Source organism: Apteryx mantelli, chromosome 26 (assembly GCF_036417845.1).
Source record: "Apteryx mantelli isolate bAptMan1 chromosome 26, bAptMan1.hap1, whole genome shotgun sequence".
NCBI classification, from domain to species: Eukaryota; Metazoa; Chordata; class Aves; order Apterygiformes; family Apterygidae; genus Apteryx; species Apteryx mantelli.
In genome coordinates, this window is record NC_090003.1 from 9906845 (window position 1) to 9926625 (window position 19781).

Below are 19781 nucleotides of genomic sequence, written 5' to 3' on the forward strand. Positions count from 1 at the left end.
ACTTTAGGACTTTTTGGAGGGTCTTTAAATGCTAGAAAAGCACTTAAGGTCTATCCTTCCCCCCGCTATTAAAAGCGGAGAGGGGCGTTTGCAGCGGGACCGCGCTCCTGGCCGGGAAAACCACTTTCTTAGGGGGTGTCGGGGCGGTGCGAGGTGCAACGTTGCTCTTCACTCATGTTTTTGACAGAAATGTGATTTCGGGACACGCACGACTTTATTAATCCTGCGGCGTTATCGCGGCTCGCCGGTTTGCGTCCACTACGGCGCTGCCCTGCTCCTTGGGCTATGCTGGAGCTGCTCTGGCCGCCTTTATTCCCAGCAAAGGGCAGAGTTTAAGTTGGTCGGTTTGGGACAATTCCCGGCTTCGCGGGCAGAAAACGCTTAGGAACGAGGCACTTTGGAGGCTCACGGTGCAGTTTTAGTAACGAGGCACTTGGTTAACGATGCTCCCGGCGTGGCTTTAGGACGGCCGAGGCACGCATCCCGCGGGAAAAGCGCGGTGAGAGGGTCCCGGCACCCCGTAGCGCCACGGGAGCCCGCAGCAACTGGGGCTCCGAAAGTAACAGCATGGGAAAAAAAATTAGCTCTCCCCATCCTGCCCGCTTAGGCGACAGGAGCAGTGCGAAGTATGGTGAGTTTTTGGTTAGAAAGAGGAGGGTGTTTTAAAAAATATATATCTATATAAGGACAGGCTGCTCAAAGAGCATTGGGGGGCGAAGGGCTCCCGGCAGGTTGCTCCGGGAAACGTTAAAAAAAAGTAGCATTTCCAAACCTCTTGTTAAAAAACTGCAGTAGAAAAAAAAAAAGAGACCTCAGTCATGCCCCTACCTGTATCAAAAATACATTAGTGGTGTCTTTTCTTCCATTAAATACTGCTTTTTTCTTCTTTAAAAAGCAGGAGGGAATGGCAACGGCGAGGCAAAACAAGTCTGGCGCCGCTTTTGCGGGATGGGAGCCGGTTCCCGTTTCGGCCTCCCCGTTTCCCCCCCCAGGCAAGTTTTTCAGTTCGAAACCGCGCCGAGCAGCTCACCCATGTGATGAGTTGCACCGGTCTCTGCCGTAGCCGAGATTTTTTTGGGGGGGGCGGGGGGGGTGCCATGTGACATACGGGGATGCCTTTAGTTGCTGGCGAGGCCGGAGGAGTGGTGGCGGCGCAGGGGGCCACGCTGGAGCTCCTGCTGCTCCTTCAGCAGCGCGATCTGGGCAGGGAGGAGGGAGACGGTGAGCGCGGCGGGGACGGACGGACGGACGCAGGTACGCCGGGCTCGCCGCTCTCACCTGCTCCTCGAGGCCGCGGACGCGGTGGTGGTGGGCCCGTTCCCGCGCCTCCAGCGCCCGCTCGGCCTGCAGCTGGGCGCTCCGCAGGCGCTCCAGCTCCCGCTGCAGCTCCTGCCGCCCGGCCCCGGCGCTCGCCGGCTGCTCCAGTGCCGTTACCTGTGCCTGCCCGGGGACAAGGAGGGGACGCGGCGTTAGTGGGGAGCGTTGCAAGCCATGTGCAATTCAGGGGGGGAAAAAAAATAAAATCCAGGCTGGGATGAGCCCGGCGGCTTCCTGGCGCGCTTCCCACAGCCGCTCACCTCCAGCAGCCGGATGTGCTGCTGGGCCTCGGCCAGCTCCTGCTCCGCCGTGCCCAGTGAGCGGTCGAGCCGGCCCTTCTCCGCCGAGAGCCGCAGCGAGTCCTCGTGCGTCTTCAGCTTCTCGCGCTCCACCTGCCCCCGGGATCCCCATGAGTGTGGGAACCCCAGTGGGATCCCCGTGAGCGTGGGAACCCCAGTGGGATCCCCCATGAGTGCAGCAAGCCCGTGAGCGCAGGATGCCATGTAGGAACCCCATGAGTGTGGGATCCCCGTGAGCGCGGGAACACCATGAGCGCGGGAACACCATGAGCGCGGGAACCCCAGCAGGATTCCCGTGAGCATGGGAACACCATGAGTGAGTGCGGGATGCCATGTGGGAACTCTGTGAGCACGGGAACCCCAGCAGGATCCCGGTGAGCACGGGAACCCTGTGAGCACGGGAACCCCGGCAGGATCCTCGTGAGCATGGGAACCCCGTGAGCGTGGGAACCCCAGCAGGATCCCCATGAGCACGGGAACACCATGAGCATGGGATGCCACGTGGGAACCCCGTGAGCGTGGGAACCCCAGCAGGATCCTCATGAGCATGGGAGCCCTGTGAGCGTGGGAACCCCAGCAGGATCCCCGTAAGCACAGGAACGCCCTGAGCACAGGATTCCCAGCAGGATCCCTGTGAGTGCGGGATTCCCAGCAGGATCCCTGTGAGCGCAGGAACCCTGTGAGTGCAGGAACCGCAGCAGGAGCCCTGTGAGCACAGAAACACCATGCGCGTGGGATTCCCTGTGGGAACCCCGTGAGCGCGGGAACCCCAGCAGGATCCCCATGAGCACGGGAACACCATGAGCACAGTATTCCCTGTGGGAACCCCGTGAGCGCGGGAACTGCAGCAGAATCCCTGTGACCGCGGGAACCCCGTGAGCGCGGGAACACCATGAGCATGGGATGCCCCGCGGGAACCTCAGCGGGATCTCCGTGAGCGCGGGATGCCACGTGGGATCCCTGTGAGCGTGGGAACAGCACCGCCTCTTACTTTGCAACCCCCCCTCCGGCTGAACGCCTCGCTGCCGCAGTTAAAATACCCACACGCCGTGCACAGCGGAGAGCCCCATGCACTATAGTTCACACAGTCGCATTCATTAAATGGCTTATATATATATTTAGCGTACTATAAAATTAATCGCTGCGCTTATTAACACGTTATCTTTATGCCTTTTAGCTGCTCCCAGGGGGGGAGGACAGCAAAACCTGCACGCTGCGGCCATGGGGGCAAAAATTTAATGCCGGCTAAGAGGGGACGAGGGCGTCCCCGTGGCGCGGACGGCTCCGCGGGGCACGCGCGGCTCCTTGCAGCCCCGATGCGCGGGGCCGGGAAGGGGGGGCTCACCTTATCCAGGGTCTTCCTGAGGGCGGTCTTGTCCTTCTCGAGGCGCAGGGACGAGCGCTCGGCCTCGCGCTTCTCGCTCTCGAGCTGGGCCAGGGCGCGCTGGAGGCCGCCGAGGCGCTGCTGCAGTGCCTGCCGCTCGGCCCGCAGCGCCTGCAGCCCCTGCCGCGCCGCGCTCTCGCCCTCCTGCCGCTGCCGCAGCAGCTGGGGCCCGCCGGGAGCGCCGCGCCGGGGACGGAAGAAGGGGGACGCCGGAGGATGCCGGATGGGAAAAATAAGGGACATCATAGGATGGGGGACGTTGGATGGGGAGGACAGGGTCGGTTGGACGATGAAGGACAGGGAAAGACAGGGGATGCTGGATGGGGAGGCTGTTGGACAAGAAAGGATGGGAGACAGGGAAGGACGAGGAACAGGGGAGACTGGATGAGGAGGATGCTGGATGAGGAAGGACAGGGGACTTTGGATGAGGAGGACGGGGGACAGGGAAGAATGGGGAGGACACAGGACAAGGAAGGACAAGGAATGGTGGACAGGGAGGACAGGGAAGGATGGTGGATGCTGGATGGGGATGGACAGGCTAGGGACAGGGACAGGAGATGCTGGACAGGGAAGGACAGGGTAGGGACAGGGATGGGAGATGCTGGATGGGGAAGGACACTGGACAAGGAAGGACAGGAGATACTGGACGGGGAAGGACGGGGTAGGGACAGGGACAGGAGATGCTGGATGGGGAAGGACACCGGACAAGGAAGGACAGGAGATGCTGGACGGGGAAGGACAGGAGATGCTGGTTGGGGAAGGACAGGAGATACCGGATGGGGAAGGACAGGGTAGGGACAGGGATGGGAGATGCTGGATGGGGAAGGACACTGGACAAGGAAGGACAGGAGATGCTGGACGGGGAAGGACAGGAGATGCTGGATGGGGAAGGACAGGAGATACCGGACGGGGAAGGACAGGAGATACCGGATGGGGAAGGACAGGGTAGGGACAGGGATGGGAGATGCTGGATGGGGAAGGACACTGGACGAGGAAGGATGGGTGATGCTGGATGGAAAAGCATGGGGGACATTGGATGGGAAGGACAGGGGACACCAGATGGGGGACACCCAGCCGCCCACCCAGGCCGGCTTTGGGGAAGCCCCGGCAAGCTTCCTGCAGCCCCGGCAGCTCCCTCACCTCCTGCTGCTGCCGACCCTGGGCCTCGAGCTCCTGCGCGCGCCGCTGCAGCTCGGCGCGCTCGCCCCGCAGCTCCCGCAGCTGCTCCTGCAGCGAGCCCTTCTCCGCCGCCGCCTCTGCCAGCGCCTGCCGGGCTGCCTCCAGCCTCTCCTGCGGCCGAGCAGCGTCAGGGCCCGGGGCCGGGGCGGGCGTCCCCCCCCCCAAACCCCACCGCCCGCCGCGCTCACCTGCAGCACGCCGCGCTCGTGCTCGCCGGCCGCCTGCGCCTGCTGCAGCTGCTGCAGCCGCTCCTGCGCCGCCCCGGCGGCGGCCGTGCTCTCGGCCAGCGCCGCCGCCAGGCCCTGCGCCTTGGCCTCGAGGGCGGCCTCCGCCTCGGCCGCCTTGGCCAGCGCCGCGCTCAGGCGGTCCGCCGAGAGCTGCAGGGCGCCCGCTCGCTGCTCGCTCTCACCGAGCTGGGGGCGAGGGCCCGGGGGGGGGGGGGCAAAAAAAAGGGGGTTGGGGGGGGGGAACAGACACAAGACATGAAATGCATTGCAATGCAATGCAAGGAGTGCAAGTGCAATGCAAGGAAGGGGAGGCAAGGAATGAGATGGGATGCAAAGAAGCAGAGGCAAGGAATGAAATGGGATGCAAGGAAGCAGACATAAGGAATGAAATGGGATGCAAAGAAACGCAGGGAAGCAGAGGCAAGGAATGAAATGGGGTGCAAGGAACTGCAAGGAAGTGGAGGCAAGGAAGGAAATGGGATGCAAGGAAGCAGATATAAGGAATGAAATGGGATGCAAGGAAATGCAGGGAAGTGGAGGCAAGGAATGAAATGAAATGCAAGGATGCAGAGGCAAGGAATGAAATGGGATGCAAGGAAATGCAAAGAAATGCAAAGCAGCAGAGGCAAGGAACAAAAGGGGATGCAAGGAAGCGGATGCAAAGAAGCAGATGCAAGCCCCCACATGCAAGCCCCCCCGCCGCACGCGAGCCCCAGCCCCCTGTGCCCGCCGCCGCGGGGGTTACCTGTCGCTGGAGCTCCTCGGCGCGCTCCCGCAGGCCCCGCGCCTCCGTCTCGCGCTCGCCCAGCGCCAGGCGGGCCCGCTGCAGCTCGCCCTCGAGCGCCCGCTGCTGCAGCTCCAGGCGGGCGCCGCGGCTCTCGGCCGCCTCCAGCGCCTCGGCCAGGCGCCGCTTGGCCGCCTCCAGCTTGGCCTCGCTGGCTTTCAGCTTGCTCAGCTTCTCCTGCAGAGGACAGCGGCGTCGCTCAGCGCCCCGAAACCTCGGCGCCAGCAGCCGGGGGCGCTTCGGCCCCGGAGCTGCACCAACAACGCGGGGGGGGTCTCAGCCCGGGCTCCAGCCCCGCGCGCACCTCGGCGGCTCGGCGGTCGCCGTCGGCCGCGCGCAGGCTCCTCTCCAGCGCGGCCACCTTGTCGAGCAGGGCCTGGCGCTCGCGCCCGCCGCGCCGCAGCGTCTCCTCCTGCAGCAGCAGCGCCGTCTGGGCGCTGCTCAGCTTCCCGTCGGCCCCCCGGCGCCCTGCGGCCCCGGCCGGGGGTGAGCGCCGCTGTGAGCGCTGTGACCCCCCCCCCCCCCCCCACCGCATCGTCCCTCCGGCGCCTTCCTCCCTCCGTCACCTTCCTCGCTCTCAGCCACCAGCTGCTGGAGCTGCTGCGCCCGGGCGCTGGCGCCGTCCCGCTCCTCCTCCGCCTCGGCCAGCCGCCGGCCCAGGGTGCCCACCTGCGCCCGCAGCTCCTCCTGCGGCAGGAAAACAGGGAGAAACGAGTGGTTTTTAGGGGAATGGGGGTCACCCCAAAAGCGGGGAGCCAGAGGGGGGGGCGCCAGCGTACCCGTTCCCGCTGCGCCTCCCGCAGCTCCCGCACGAAGTCCCGCAGGGCGACCCGCACCGCCTCGGGGTCCGCGTCCGCCTCGGGGCGCTGCGGGGACGCCGGCGGCTCGCCGGGGCTCGCCGGCCCTTGCGCGGCGCCGCCGGCATCCCCGGAGCGGGATGCATCCGTGAGCGTTGTCCCCCGGGGAAGGGCGCCGGCGGGCGAGGGGCTGCGGCGGCGGGCGCCGATGCCCACGGTGCGGCGCAGGGCCGAGTGCAGGCTGCCCAGGCAGCCCTCGGCGGCTCGCCGCAGCCCCTCGGCGCGGGCCAGCTCGGCCTCGAGGCCGCGGGCCCGGCCCTCGGCGGCGCTCAGGCGCAGGCCCCGCTCGGCCGCCTCGGCCCGCGCCGCCTCCGCCTTGAGCTGCAGGTTGCGCGCGTCGGCCAGCAGCTTCTTCTCGTTGCCCCGCGCCTCCTCCAGGCTGCGCGTCAGCTCCTGCTCCCGCTGCCGGAACTCGCCCGCCGCCTCCGCCAGCCGCTGCTGCAGCTGCTGCAGCTGGGGGGGGGGGGAACGGTGAGGGGGTGACGGGGGTGCTGAGCCGGGGGGACACGGGGGACGGAGCGGCCAGGGCGATGGGGACACTCAGGGACACAGGGCACCGAGCGATGGAGACACCCAAGGATGCCCGGCACAGAGTGATGGGGTGATGGAGATGCAGGGGACAGAGCGATGGGGACACCCAGGGGTGCAGGGGACCGAGCGATGTGGCAATGGGGACACCTGGCGCAGGATGTCAGGGTGATGGGGATGCAGGGCACTGAGCAACGGGGCAATGGGGACACCCAGGGATGCAGGGGATCAAGGGATGGGGATGTGCAAGGACACCTAGCACAGAGTGACAGGGTGATGGAGATGCAGGGGATAGTGATGGGGGCACCCAGGGGTGCAGGGGACCAAGCGATGGGGCAATGGAGACACCCAGGGGTACCTGGCACAGAGTGACAGGGTGATGGAGATGCAGGGGACCAAGCGATGAGGTGATGGGGACACCCAGGGATGCAGGGGACCAAGCAGTGGGGCGATGGGGACGCCCAGCACAGAGTGATGGGGTGATGGAGATGCAGGGGACAGAGTGATGGGGACACCCAGGGACGCAGGGGACTGAGCAATGGGCCACCCAGGGATGCCTGGCACAGAGTGATGGGGCGATGGAGATGCAGGGGACAGAGTGACGGGGTGATGGGGACACCCAGGGACACAGGGGACAGAGTGACAGGGACACCCAGGGATGGAGGGGACCAAGTTGTGGGGACACCCAGGGACACCCGGCACAGAGCAGCAGGATGATGGGGACACCCAGGTACACAAGGTGTGACGTGATGGGGACACTCGGGGCTGCAGGGCACCGAGCAATGGGGTGACGGGGACGCTGGGATGCACGGAGAGCCGTGCGGACACTAGTGCACAGAGGACACGGAGCGGTGGGGGATGCCCAGGGACGTGGGGGACAGAGCGCTGGGGGACGCGGGACGTCCCCGCCCGACCCGCTACCTCCTTCCTGGCGCTCTCCCGCTGGGCCTCGCTCTCCGCCACCTTCTGCCTGAGGCCGAAGGCCTCGCGCCGGCCCTCCTCCTCCCGCTGCTCCTCCCGCGCCAGGCGCTCCTGCAGCTCCGCCAGGTCCTTGCTCTTCTTGCAGCTCTCGCCGTCCAGCGTCTTCACCTGCCCGGGGAGGGCGCTGAGGTTCCCCCCCCCGCCGACCCCGGCCCCGAATCGGGGCGCCCCACGTGCCCCTCACCTGCCGCCGCAGCTCCTGCAGCTCGCGGCGGGCCTCCAGGCGGGCCCGCTCCACCTCCTGCAAGGTGGCCCGCAGCTCGGCCGCCTCGCGGCCCGCCGCCGCCTGCCCGTCCTCCGCCACCGCCAGCCGCTGCTCCTTCTCCTCGTTGGCTCGCTTGAGGCTGCCGGGAGCCCCGGGGGGGGGCCGTTAGTTGGGGGGATGGGCTGGGGGGAGCCCCCGTCCTGCTCGGCTCCCAAAAGGGTCCCGTCCCCAGCATCCGCTCCCCTGCCCGGCGTCATCCTGCTAGGGATCGCCCTAGGTGGGCATCTCCCTGTCCTGAGCCATCGCCAGCCTGGGCATCTCCCATCCCTGGCATCTCCATCCTGAGCATCCCATGTCCTGAGCATTCCCCTGCCCCCGGCATCTCCATCCTGAGTGTCCCCCTGTCCCGAGCATCCCCCGTCCCTGGTATGTCCATCCTGAGCATCCCCCCGTCCTGAGTATCGCTCTGCTTCCGGCATCTCCATCCTGAGTGTCCCTTGTCCTGAGCATACCCCCTATCTCTGGCATCTCCATGCTGAGCATCCCCCTGCCTCTGGCATCTCCATCCTGAGCGTCCCCTGTCCTGAACATCCCCCTGCCTCTGGCATCTCCATCCTGAGCGACCCCTGTCCCCAGCATCCCCCTCTCTCTGGCATCCTCCTCTCCTCGGCATCTCCATCCTGAGCATCTCCTGTCCTGAGCATCCTCCTGTTCCCAGCGTCTCCATCCTGAGCATCCCCCATCCCTGGTATGTCCATCCTGAGCATTCCCCATCCTGAACATGCCCCTGCCACCAGCATTTCCACCCTGAGCATCCCTTGTCCCTGTCATCCCCCTCTCCCCGGCATCTCCATCCTGAGCGTCCTGTCCCTGACATCTCCATCCTGAGCGTCCCCCATCCTGAACATCCCCCTGCCTTTGGCATCTCCATCCTGAGCATCCCCCTGTCCCCGGCATCCCCCTCTCCCAGGCATCACCATCCTGAGCAGCTCCCTGTCCCCAGGCTCTCCATCCCCAGCATCTCCCATCCCCGGCATCCCTACCCTGGACCATCACCCACCCGGAGTCCCCCACCCTCACCTGATGCGCTCGCTCTCGGCGCGCCGCACGGCGGCCCGCAGCTCCTCGTTGGAGCGCTGCAGGGCCTCCTTCTCCCGCACCTCCTCGCCCAGGGCCCGGCGGACATCCCGCACCTCCTTGCTCTGCTCCTCCTGGCCCTCACGGCTCTCCCGCGCCACCCGCTGAGCCTCCAGCAGCTCCCGGCGCCCCACATCCCGCGCCTCCGCCACCAGCCGCAGCTGCGCCCGCAGCTCCTCCGCCTGCTCACGGGAAAGGCGGGAGGAGGGTGTGGGAAATTTGGGGGGAGGGTGTGGGAACAGCCCTGACGGGGAGAGCTGGAGTGCCGGGAAGCTCATCTCCCATATCCTGCTGCTTAGACAGCTCTGCCATGGGAAATTTGGGGGGAAAGCACAGGAAACTCGAGGGAAGGCGTGGGAAACTCAGGGGGAAGGTGTGGGAAACTCAGGGGGAAGGCGCAGGAACAGCCCCGATGGGGACAATTGGAGTGCTGGGATGCTCATCTCCCTCATCCCGCTGCTTGGCCAGCTCCACCACGGGAATTTGGGGGGAAAGTGCGGGAAATTCAGGGGGGAAGCACAGGAACAGCCCCGACAAGGAGAGCTGGAGCACTGGGATGTTCATCTCTCACATCCCGCTGCTTGGCCAGCTCCACCACAGGAATTTGGGGGGAAAGCATGGGAAATTCGGGGGGGAAGCACAGGAACAGCCCCGACAGGGAGAGCTGGAGCACTGGGATGCTCATCTCCCACATCCTGCTGCTTGGCCAGCTCCTCCGTGGGAAATTCAGGGGGATAGCGTGGGAAATTCGGGGGGGATAGCGTGGGAATAGCTCTGATGGGGAGAGCTGGAGCGCTGGGATGCTCAGCTCCCGCATCCCGCTGCTTGGCCAGCTCCACGGTGGGAAATCTGGGGGGATGGCATGGGAAATTCAGGAAGATAGTGCGGGAACAGCCTTGACGGAGCGCCGGGAGAGTCATCTCCCACATCCCAATGCTTGACCAGCTCTTCTGTCGGCCCATGGGAAATTTGGGGGGGACAGGGTGGGAATTGCCCTGATGGGGTGCCGGGCCGCTCACCTCGTGCGCTGCCACATCCCGCTGCTTTCCCAGCTCCGCCGCCTGCTGCCGCAGCGCCGTTGCCTCCCGCTCGCCGGCCACCGCCGCCTCCTCCAGCTGCGCCCGCAGCGCCCGCAGCTCGGCGGCGAGGCCGTCGGCCAGGCCCTGCGGGGCCCCGGGGTGCCCGTGAGCACCCGCCCGGCGGCGCCGGCCCCCGGCGGGCCCCCACCCGGCACGGCACCCACCCGCTCCTGCTCCTGGCGGCCGGCAGCCTCGCGCCGCTGCCGCTCCAGCTCGGCCGCGGCCTCGGCCAGGCTCCGCTCGGCGGCTGCCAGCTTCTCCGACAGCGCCGCCTTCTCCGCCTCCTTCTGCGACAGCGCCTGCGGCGGGGCGGCCCGGCTCGGCGAGGGAGCACCCAAGGGTGCCCCGCTGCCGCCACCGCCGCCGCCGGCAGCACCCACCTGCTGCTTCTCGCTCTCGGCCCGCAGCAGCCCCTCGTGCCGCTGCTGCCGCAGGGCGTCCAGCGCCGCCGCCAGCGCCGCCTTCTCGGCCTCGCCGCGCGCCGCCACCTCCTCGCGCTCCCGCGCCAGCCGCCGCGCCGCCTCGTCCCGCTCGGCCTCCAGCTCCCGGCGCAGCGTCTCCTGCGGGGGCCGGCGCTCGTCACCCTGCCGCCACCCGCGCCGCACTGCGCCGCCCCGCCGCCGGCTTCCCCGCGCACCTTCTCGCCCCGCAGGCGCTCGGCGGCCTCGTCGTGCGCCTCCCGGGCGCCCCGCAGCGCCGCCTGCGCCTCCCGCTCCGCCTGTGCCAGCAGCTCCTTGTCGCGCTCCAGCCGCCCCACCTCGGCCGCCAGCCGCTGCCGCGCGCCGCCCAGCTCCGCTGCGGGTTAAGGGACGTGAGCGAGGCCGCGGCGGGAGGGCGGCGGTGTCGGAGAGCGGAAGCGTGGGGAGGGGGGCCTCACCTTCCAGCGCCTCCTTGGCCAGCAGCAGGCTCCGGCTCTCGGCTTCCAGCTGCTCCTTGCGGGCGCCGAGCTGCGAGAGCTGCTGCCGCAGCTCCGAGAGCCCCGTCTCCAGCGCCTCCTTCTCCGACCTGCCGAAGTGCCGCCGGCTCCAGCCGCCGCTGCTCCCCCCGCCGCGGCCCCCCACCCACCCCCGGCACCCACCTGAGGTCGGCCAGCTCCTGGGCCCGGTCCCCGGGCGTCGCGTTGGCCGGCGGCGAGCTGGGCGTCCGCGGCGGCCGCCTCGCGGGCCAGCGCCTCCTTCTCGCCGGCGGCCCGCTGCAGCGCCTCGGCCAGGCGCTCCTGCTCCCGGCGCGCCTGCGCCAGCTCCGCGCCCGCCGCCGCCTGCTCCCGCGCCGCCTGCGCCGGTGCCGGTGGGCGACCCTCTCCCCCGGCAGCCTCCCCTCCCGCCAACCCTCTCCCCCAGCATCCCCTCCATCCCTCCATCCCTGTTCCCCCCAGCATCCTCCCCTCCTGCCAACCCTCTCCCCAGCATCCTCCCCGCCCCCTCCACCCCCTCTCCCCAGTTCTCCCGGTGTCCTCTCATCCCTTAGCCCCTCTCCCCATCCCCCTGCCCCTCTCCCCGGTTCTCCCAAGAGTCTCCCCCTCCTTCCGCCCCTCTCCCCAGCATCCTCCCCGTCCTCCCAGCACCTCTCCCTCTCCCCCTTCTCCCTTGGCCCCTCTCCCCCAGCCGCCTCCCCGGTCCCCTGCCCCTCTCCCCAGCCCCCGGCCCCTCTCCCCCAGCCACGTCCCCAGCCCCCTGCCCCTCTCCCCCAGGCCTGGCCCCATCCCTTGGCCCTCGGCCCCTCACCCCCAGCCCCTCTCCCCCCCCATCCCTCGGCCCCTCTCCCCAGCATCCTCCCCGTCCTCCCAGCACCTCTCCCTGTCCCCCCGCCCCTCTCCCCGGTTCCCCCAGCAGCCGCCCCCTCCCTCCACCCCTCTCCCTTCCCTCGTCCCCCGACCCTCTCCCCCGGCGCCTCACCTGGCCCAGCCGCTCCTGGAGCTGCTGGCGCTCGTGCTGCAGGGCCAGCACCTCTCCCCGCAGGCGCTCGCCGGCCTCCATGGCCTCCCGCCGGCCCCGCTCCAGGTCCCGGCGCTCGGCCTCGGCGGCCTCGCGCCCGCGGCGCAGCTCGTCGCGCAGCGCCGCCGCCTCGCGGGCCGCCGCCGCCGCCGCCGCCCGCTTCTCCTCCTCCAGGCGCCCCAGGAGCCCCTCGAGCTGCGCCTTGTCGCCCGCCAGGCTCTCGCCCAGGCCGCCCAGGCGAGCCAGCGCCGCCCGGCCCGCCGCCGCCTCCGCCCGCGCCGCCCGCAGCGCCGCCGCCAGCTCGCCGCAGCTCGCCTCCGCCTGCCGGGGGGGGCGGCCATCGCTGCGCCGAGCGCCTCGGGCCTCAGCCCGCACCTTGGCTCGCCTGACTTTGGGGTGGGGGGGGTGGGTTTGGGGAAGGGGGGGACCTGCGGCGGCGGTGCCGTACCTTGCCCAGCGCGGCGGCCAGCTCGGCCCGCTCGTTCTGCGCCACCTCGGCCTCCAGCGCCGCGCGGCTCCGGGCCTCCTGCGCCAGCACCAGCTGCTCCCGCGCCTGGGCCGCCTGCTCCTCCAGCTGCTCCTGCCGGCGCCGGCTGCCCGGGCACGGGGGCGCAGGCACCCAGATTTGGGGGGGCAGGGGGGGTTGCAGGGACCCAGATTTTGGGGGGGGGAAGAGGTGCAAGTACCCAGATTTGGGGGGGGGGAGAGTTGCAGGGACCCACATTTGGGGGGGGGGTTGTAAGGACCCACTTTGGGGGGGGAAAGAGTTGCAAGGACCCAGATTTTGGGGGGGGGGGAGAGTTACAGGGACCCAGATTTTGGGGAGGGGGGGAAAGAGTTGCAAGGATCCAGATTTGGGGGGTGGAAGAGTTGCAGGGACCCACATTTGGGGGGGGGAGAGTTGCAAGGACCCAGATTTGGGAGTGGGGAGGGGAAGAGTTGCAGGGACCCACATTTGGGGGGAGGAGGGGAAGAGTTGCAGGGATCCAGATTTTGGGGAGGGGGAAAAGAGTTGCAGGGACCCAGATTTTTGGGAGGGGAAGAGTTGCAAGGATCCAAATTTGGGGGAGGGGGAAGAGTTGCAGGGACCCAAATTTTGGGGAGGGGGGAGGGGAAGAGTTGCAGGGACCCAGATTTTGGGTCGAGGAGGAAGATGCAGGATGCAGCGAAACTTGCAGGGCCCCAATGAGGGTTTGGCAGGACCCAGAGGGGGTTGCAGGGACCCCGGGGGGGGGTTCGGGGGGGGGGGTTCGGGGGCTGCCCTCGCCCCCGGCGCCTACCTGCAGTCGAGCTCGCGGCGGGCGCGCTGGGCGGCCTCGGCGGCCTCGTCGCGCTCCTCCTGCAGCCCCCCGCGCTGCCGCTGCAGCTCAGCCTGCGCCTGCCGCAGCCCCGCCGCCTCCTGCGCCAGCGCCGCCGCCCGCTGCTCCAGGGCGCCCAGCGCCTGCTCCAGGGAGCTCTTCTCGCTGCCGAAAGGCGGCCCGTGGGCACGCGCAGGGACCGACGGACGCGCAGGGACGGGGGCGCAGGGGAGCGGGACAGACGGACGAGGGCGCGCAGGGAGGGACGGACAAGCAGGTCAGGCTGCATGGGGATGGATGCACTGATGCGCAAGGATGCACGCGCAGGGACAGACGGACAGACGGGGATGGATGCACAGGGACAGATGGACAGGCAGGAATGCAAACGGTCAGATCGAGAGGGACGGACTGGGACAGACAGACATGCAGCGATGGATCCTCAGGGACAGACAGATGAGGATGCACAAGCATAGACAGACAAGCAGTCTGGGATGCCCGAGGATGGATGCACGGGGATGGACAGACATGCAAGGATGCACATGTGGGGGACAGATGGACAGGCAGGGACACACAGGGATGGATCAACGGGGCTGGACCAGGAAAGACGGACATGCAGGAATGCAGAGGGATGGATCGACGGGGATGGACCAGGACAGACGGACATTCAGGGATGGATGCACAGGCACAGATGGACAAGGGTGTGCAGGGATGGACAGACAAACAGGCTGGGGTGCATGAGGATGGATGCACAGGGACAGACAGGTACGCAGCGACACACGTGCAGGGACAGATGGACAGGCAGGGACACAGGGACGGATTGATGGGGCTGGACCAGGACAGACAGACATGCAGGGATGGATGCACAGGGACAGACAGACGAGGGCACGCAGGGAGGGATGGACAAGCAGGTCAGGGTGTCTGGGGATGGATGCACGGGGACGGACAGACACACAAGGACGCACATGCAGGGACAGATGGACAGGCAGGAACATACGGGGATGGATCGATGGGACTGGACTGGGACAGACGGACATGCAGGGATGGACGCACAGGGACAGACGGACAAGAACACACAAGCATAGATGGACAAGCAGGCCAAGGCGCCCAGGGATGGATGCATGGGAACGGACAGACATGGAAGGACGCACACGCAGGCAGGGATGCAGAAGGATGGATCGACGGGGCTGGACGGCGACAGATCGGGATGGACAGACAAACGGGGCCAGCCGGACACCCGGGGCGTTGGAGGGACGCACGGCAGGCGCAGGGGGTGGCCCCGCGGGCGCCGGTACCTGCCGAGGCGCTCGGCGGCGGCGCGGTGCCGGGCGGCGGCGCGCTGGGCCTCCTCCTTCGCCTGCAGGCAGCCGCGTGCTTCGGCCTCGAGGCGCCCGAGCCGCCGCTCCAGCGTTCGCCGCTCGCCCTCGCCGGCGGCCAGCTGCTGCCGCAGGCGGCCCGCCGCCTCCTCGCTCGCCTCCCGCTTGCTCCGGGCCTCCTGGCGGCACATCGGAAAGGGGTCGGTGCCCCGGCGTCCTCATCATCATCATCATCATCATCATCATCATCATCACCGTCCTCCACGCGGCCGCCCCAGCTCACCTGCAGCTGCAGCTGCCTCCGCTGCAGGGCGGCGCGCACGGCGGCCAGCGCCGCCTCGGTGGCGGCAGGTGACAAGCTGCGGCGGGGGGAACCCGGTGGCGGCGGCGGGGGGGGACCAGGGGGGTCGGCGCCGTCTGCACCCGCCAGCACCGCCTGCAAAGTGTGGGGGGGGGAGATGGAGAGGGCGCCCCAAAGCACCCCGTCCTGGGGAGGGCGACTGCACAATGGGGTGGGGAAACTGAGGCACGGGGTGGGGAAACTGAGGCATGGGGGGTCCCAGCCAGGGAACCCCCCCCCCCTGCAAGGGCGCAGGGTGCAGGGAGGCGCCGGGTGGCCTCGCACCTGGGTGACGTCCCAGAGCGCCCGCTGCAGCCTCTCCGCCTCGGCGCTCAGCGCCTCCAGCTCCTCCGCTGGCGCCTCCCCGGCCCGCGCCGCCTCCTGCGGATGCGGCGGGGGAGGCGTCAGCGCGGTCGGGACCCCCCACCAGCTGCAAGCAGGGCTGGGGGTCCTGTCCGTCTGTCCGTCTGTCCATCCGTGCGGGTGCTCACCAGGCTTTGCAGCTGCGCCCGCAGCGCCTCCAGCTCCCGCTCCTTCTCGGCGCGCTCGGCCGCCGCCTCCGCCAAGCTGCCGGGCGAGAGGGTGCCCGGTGGCATCGGGGGGCGCTGGGGACACCGGGGACCCCGTCCCGTCGCGCCGCTCACCTGGCGGCCAGGCGGCTCTCCTGGCTCTCGGCGTCGCGCAGGCGCTCCTCGAGGCGGGCGAGCCGCCGCGCCTGGGCCTCGCGCGCGGCCCCCGCTTGGCTCTCCTGCAGCCGCAGGCTGGCGCCCAGGCGCAGGCAGGCGCCGTGCAGCGCCCGGCCCACGCGGGCCGCCTCGTGCCGCAGCTCCGCCAGCTCCCTGCGGGTCCGGAGGCGTGAGGCCCGCGCCCGGCCAGATGCATCCCGCCGGACGCCGCCGTCATCGTCCCCCCCGCCGCCGCTGACCTCTGCGCCGCCGCCTTGGTCTCGCCGGCGTGCCGCCGGACGCCCACCACCTGCCTCCAGAGCGTCAGCAGGCGCCCGTGCTCGCTGCTGAAGTAGGCGTTGAAGGACTGCGGGCAGCGGGGTGGGGGGGACGGACAGGGGCGTTGCACCCCACGGCACGCGCCGCTGCTTTGCACCCCGCTGCGTTCAGCACCCCCCCCTCCACCTTGCACCCCGCTGCCTGCAACGACCCCTCCGCCTTGTGCTCTGCTGCACCTCGCTGCGTTGCACCCTGTGGCATGCACCGCTGTCTTGCATGCGGCACCCCCCCCTCCGCCTTGCACCCTGCTGCACCCCACTGTGCTGCACCCCGTGGCATGCACTACTGCCCTGCACCCCACTGCATGCAACACCCCCCCCACCTTGCACCCCACTGCATCCCCTACCTCTTTGCACCCCGCTGCATGCAACGTCGCCCTCCAGCTTGCACCCTGCTGCATCCCCTACTGCCTTGCACCCTACTGCCCTGCACCCCACTGCGTGCGACACCCCCCCACCTTGCACCCTCCTGCATACCCTACTGCCCTGCACCCTGCTGCATGCAACATCCCCCTCCGCCTTGCACCCTGCTGCATGCAACATCACCCTTGGTCCCGCATCCTGCTCCATGCGGTGCCCCTCCGCCTTGCACCCCCTCGGCCCCGCGTCCCTTTGCACGCAGCATCCCCGCTCTTGGCCCCGCACCCCCTCTCCCCCCCCCCGTGTCGCCCTCCCCAAACCTCCTCCTCGCGCCTCCACTCGGCCTCGCGCTGCTCCAGCTCGTCGCGGGCCCGCGTCCAGTCGGCCGTCACCTTGCGGATGTCCTCGCTGAGCGCCTGGTTGGCGCCGGCGGCCTGCTCGAGCTGCTCGCGCAGCATGGCGTTCACCTGCGCCAGGCTGGTGCTCCTGGGCCCGGCAGCCCCCGGCGGCACCGTCAGCACCGGCCGGGCCGGGGCGGGGGGGGTTGGGGATGGACCCCCGCCAACGTCCCCACCGTGCCCCTGCACTCACCGCTGCTGCTCCTCCTCCAGGCGGATCAGCACTGTCTCCAGGTCGCTGCTACTGCTGCCGTCCTCGTTGCAGCGCGGGCCGCTCGCCTCCAGCTGGCCCTGGGGGGACGGCACCGTCAAGACCCCCCCCAAAAAAAAAACCCTGGGAGCATCCGTCACCCCCCCGGGGATGCTCACCGCCAGCCGCTCCTGCTCCAGCTCCGCCGACGCCTCCAGCAGCTGCTGCTCCATGGCGCCGCACTTCTTCTTGTACTGCAGCACCTGCGGCGGACGGGGCGGGTGACGGGCGCCGGTGGGTGCTGGCCCCCGCCGCCGCCCCGGCGCGCACCCACCTGCCCTTGCAGCTTCTGCACCAGCTGCGCTTGCCGCTGCTGGCCCTCCTGGTAGGCCTGCAGCTTGCGCTTGTAGGCGGCGTGCTCGTCCTCCAGCAGCCGCCGCAGCTCCAGCTGCTGCCGCGCCGGGTCCCGGCTCGCCGGCGGCTCCCGCTCACCCGCTTCCAGCCGCAGCGCCTGCTCCAGCTGGCCGGAAAGCCGTTGGGGAGACGGGGCTGTGGGGCGGCCCCGACATCCCCCAAAAAACCCGGTGGGACGCCTGGCCACCCCTGCTTTGGGCTGCTAAACCGCCCTGCCAGCATGCAGGGAGCGGGAACCGGTTGCAATCTCAGTGCCCGTTGCAGCCCCGCTGCCTGTTGCGGCCCCGCTGCCCACTGCGAGCCCCTGGCACCCGTTGCAAGCCCCGCTGCTGCCCCACTGCCTGTTGTGAGCCCCCAGCACCCATTGCAGCCCCACTGCCCGCTGCAAGCCCCCAGCGCCCGTTGCAGCCCTGCTGCCCGTTGCGAGCCCCCAGCACCCGCTGCAGCCCCACTGCCTGTTGCGAGCTCCTGGTACCTGTTGCAGCCCCACTGCGAGCCCCCAGCATCTGCTGCGAGCCCCCACTGCCTGTTGGAAGCCCCTGGCACCCGTTGGAAGCCCCCGGCGCCCATTGTGGCCCCGCTGCAAGCCCCGGCACCCGTTGCAAGCCCCCGGCACCCATTGTGGCCCCACTGCCCGCTGCAAGCCCTGGCACCTGTTGCAAGCCCCGCTGCCCATTGCAAGCCCCTGGCACCCGTTGCAAGCCCCCAGCACCCGTTGTGGCCCCACTGCCTGCTGCAAGCCCCAGCACCCGTTGCAAGCCCCTGGTACCTGTTACAAGCCCCGCTGCCCATTGCAAGCCCCCAGCACCCATTGCATCCCCGCTGCTTGTTGCAAGCCCCCAGCACCCATTGCAAGCCTGTTGCAAGCCCCAGCACCCGTTGCAGCCCCGCTGCCCATTGCAAGCACCCGGCACCCGTTGCAGCCCTGCTGCAAGCCCCCAGCACCCGTTGCAAGCCCCTGCCCAGTTTGCACCAGGCTTTTTAGGTGCAAAGAGTCTTTCAGCACCCCCCCCCCGCTCCCCCCCGGGAAGCGATTAACTCGGTGCATTTTAACCCTTTTTTAATCAACACCCCACCGGCGCTGCTTTGGACGGAGCCAGGGCCAAGCCGCTTGCTGCCGGTGGAGCCGAGCCCCGGGGCCGGAGCAGAGGGAGGCAGCGATTTCCCTCCCCGCGATCCGCCAGCAACGGGGAAACGCTGCGGCCCGGCCCCAGAAAGGCGCCAGCAAAGTTTACCAGCTCCAGGGCAACCGCTGCCGCAGCAACCCATCCCCCAAAAAGCCCCTTTTTCGCTCACGGGCACTGGCTGCCGAATTTTGGGGACTGTTTGCGGCGCAGTGGGCGAGCTGCCCCCCTACCCGCTCGCTCAGGGCGTTGTACTTGATGGCCAGCTCGTCGCGCTCGGCCCTGCTCTGCGCCAGCAGGTCCTCGACGCGGGCCAGCTCCTGCTGCAGCAGCCGGTTCTCCTCCTGGAGCGACGGCAGCGAGGCCATGGCTCGCTCCCCCCCTTTTCCCCTTCCCCTGCAAAGGGTTTTCCCGCCACGGCCGCCGCCGCCAGAAATCCCGCAACGCTGCCGGGCCAAGGCGAGATGCTCCGCGGGAAGCCGCCGCAATCACAGCCTCTCACTTGGGCCCGGCCGCGGCCGCTCGGCCGGCCCGGGCCCCCCTCGCCTCTGGTTTTCGGCTTTGCCCGCCGGCCTTGCCGCCATGCGCCGCAAGCGGAAAGCGGCTCCTTCCCCCCCCCCCCAGCCGCCTCCGCGGCCGGGATTAGCCTGAAATCCTCGGCTTTCCCCTCCCCGCGTGACGGCTGTGGGCAGGGAGGACAGCCCGGCTCCGGGACCCTCCTCTTCCTGGCTGTCGGCGCCCGGCTCGGGGGTCCTAACGCCTCCGGCTCCGCGGGCCGCGAGCAGCGCCGGCTTTCCCGGCGCTCCGACGAGAGCGCTTTGCATCCGTACCGGGATCTGCGCCAGCGGCGTTAAATAAAACCCAGCCGGCAGTGGCTGTGGGGAAAGCGCATCCCGTCTTCCCGAGCCTGCGGGCAGCCGTCCCCCCTCCCCGGGCCTGCTGCCGGGGGAGAGCGGGAACTCAGCCCCTTCGTTAAGCCCCTTCGTTAAGCCCTAATGACACGTCACCCGGCCTCGCTAAGCTGGTTCAACCCCGGTTCACTCTGCTGGTAAAAGCCTTCAGGCGGAGCGTGCCGGGTTGCTACGCGGGAGCCTTTTGCAACAGCTTGGCCCTGGCAAGGAGCCGTGTCACCTCCCTGGGGACATCGAATCTGCTTGCACCCGTAGATGTGGCCACCGGAGCCCACGTGGCATCTGTCCCACCCCAACTGCCCCCCCCCAGGGGGAAATGCCACGTGGGTTTTTACCCCCCTGCTGCACCCAAACTTTCTGCCCCCTCTTTTGGGCAAATCAAAGCATTTGCAGGGCAGGCGCCGAAGGGAATCGTGCTGGCAAATCCCTTTGCGATCGGAGCTCAAAATCCCCTGGCAAGCGCCCGTGCCAGGGAGCGCGGGGCAAACAGCCCAGCGGGGTCAGGAGCGAGGTCGCTGC

At 68.9% G+C, this 19781-nt stretch overlaps 1 protein-coding gene across 1 annotated transcript; it reads right to left on the reverse strand.

Annotated features, from left to right (window-relative positions):
* Positions 1-195: 195 nt before the first annotated feature.
* CROCC (ciliary rootlet coiled-coil, rootletin) lies at positions 196-18951 on the reverse strand. Its single transcript, XM_067311293.1, is given in 34 exon segments — positions 196-1199; positions 1279-1440; positions 1578-1709; positions 2962-3162; positions 4141-4290; positions 4368-4592; positions 5152-5367; positions 5495-5658; positions 5757-5877; positions 5970-6500; positions 7497-7664; positions 7741-7900; positions 8842-9080; positions 9918-10061; positions 10142-10276; positions 10358-10537; positions 10615-10772; positions 10855-10982; positions 11056-11084; positions 11086-11250; positions 11873-12232; positions 12360-12504; positions 13192-13374; positions 14502-14701; positions 14806-14958; positions 15148-15243; positions 15354-15429; positions 15507-15701; positions 15788-15894; positions 16546-16711; positions 16817-16914; positions 16993-17076; positions 17148-17333; positions 18585-18951. Coding segments are annotated over 34 exon segments (5673 nt in total). The 5' UTR covers positions 18720-18951; the 3' UTR covers positions 196-1118.
* Positions 18952-19781: the final 830 nt, after the last annotated feature.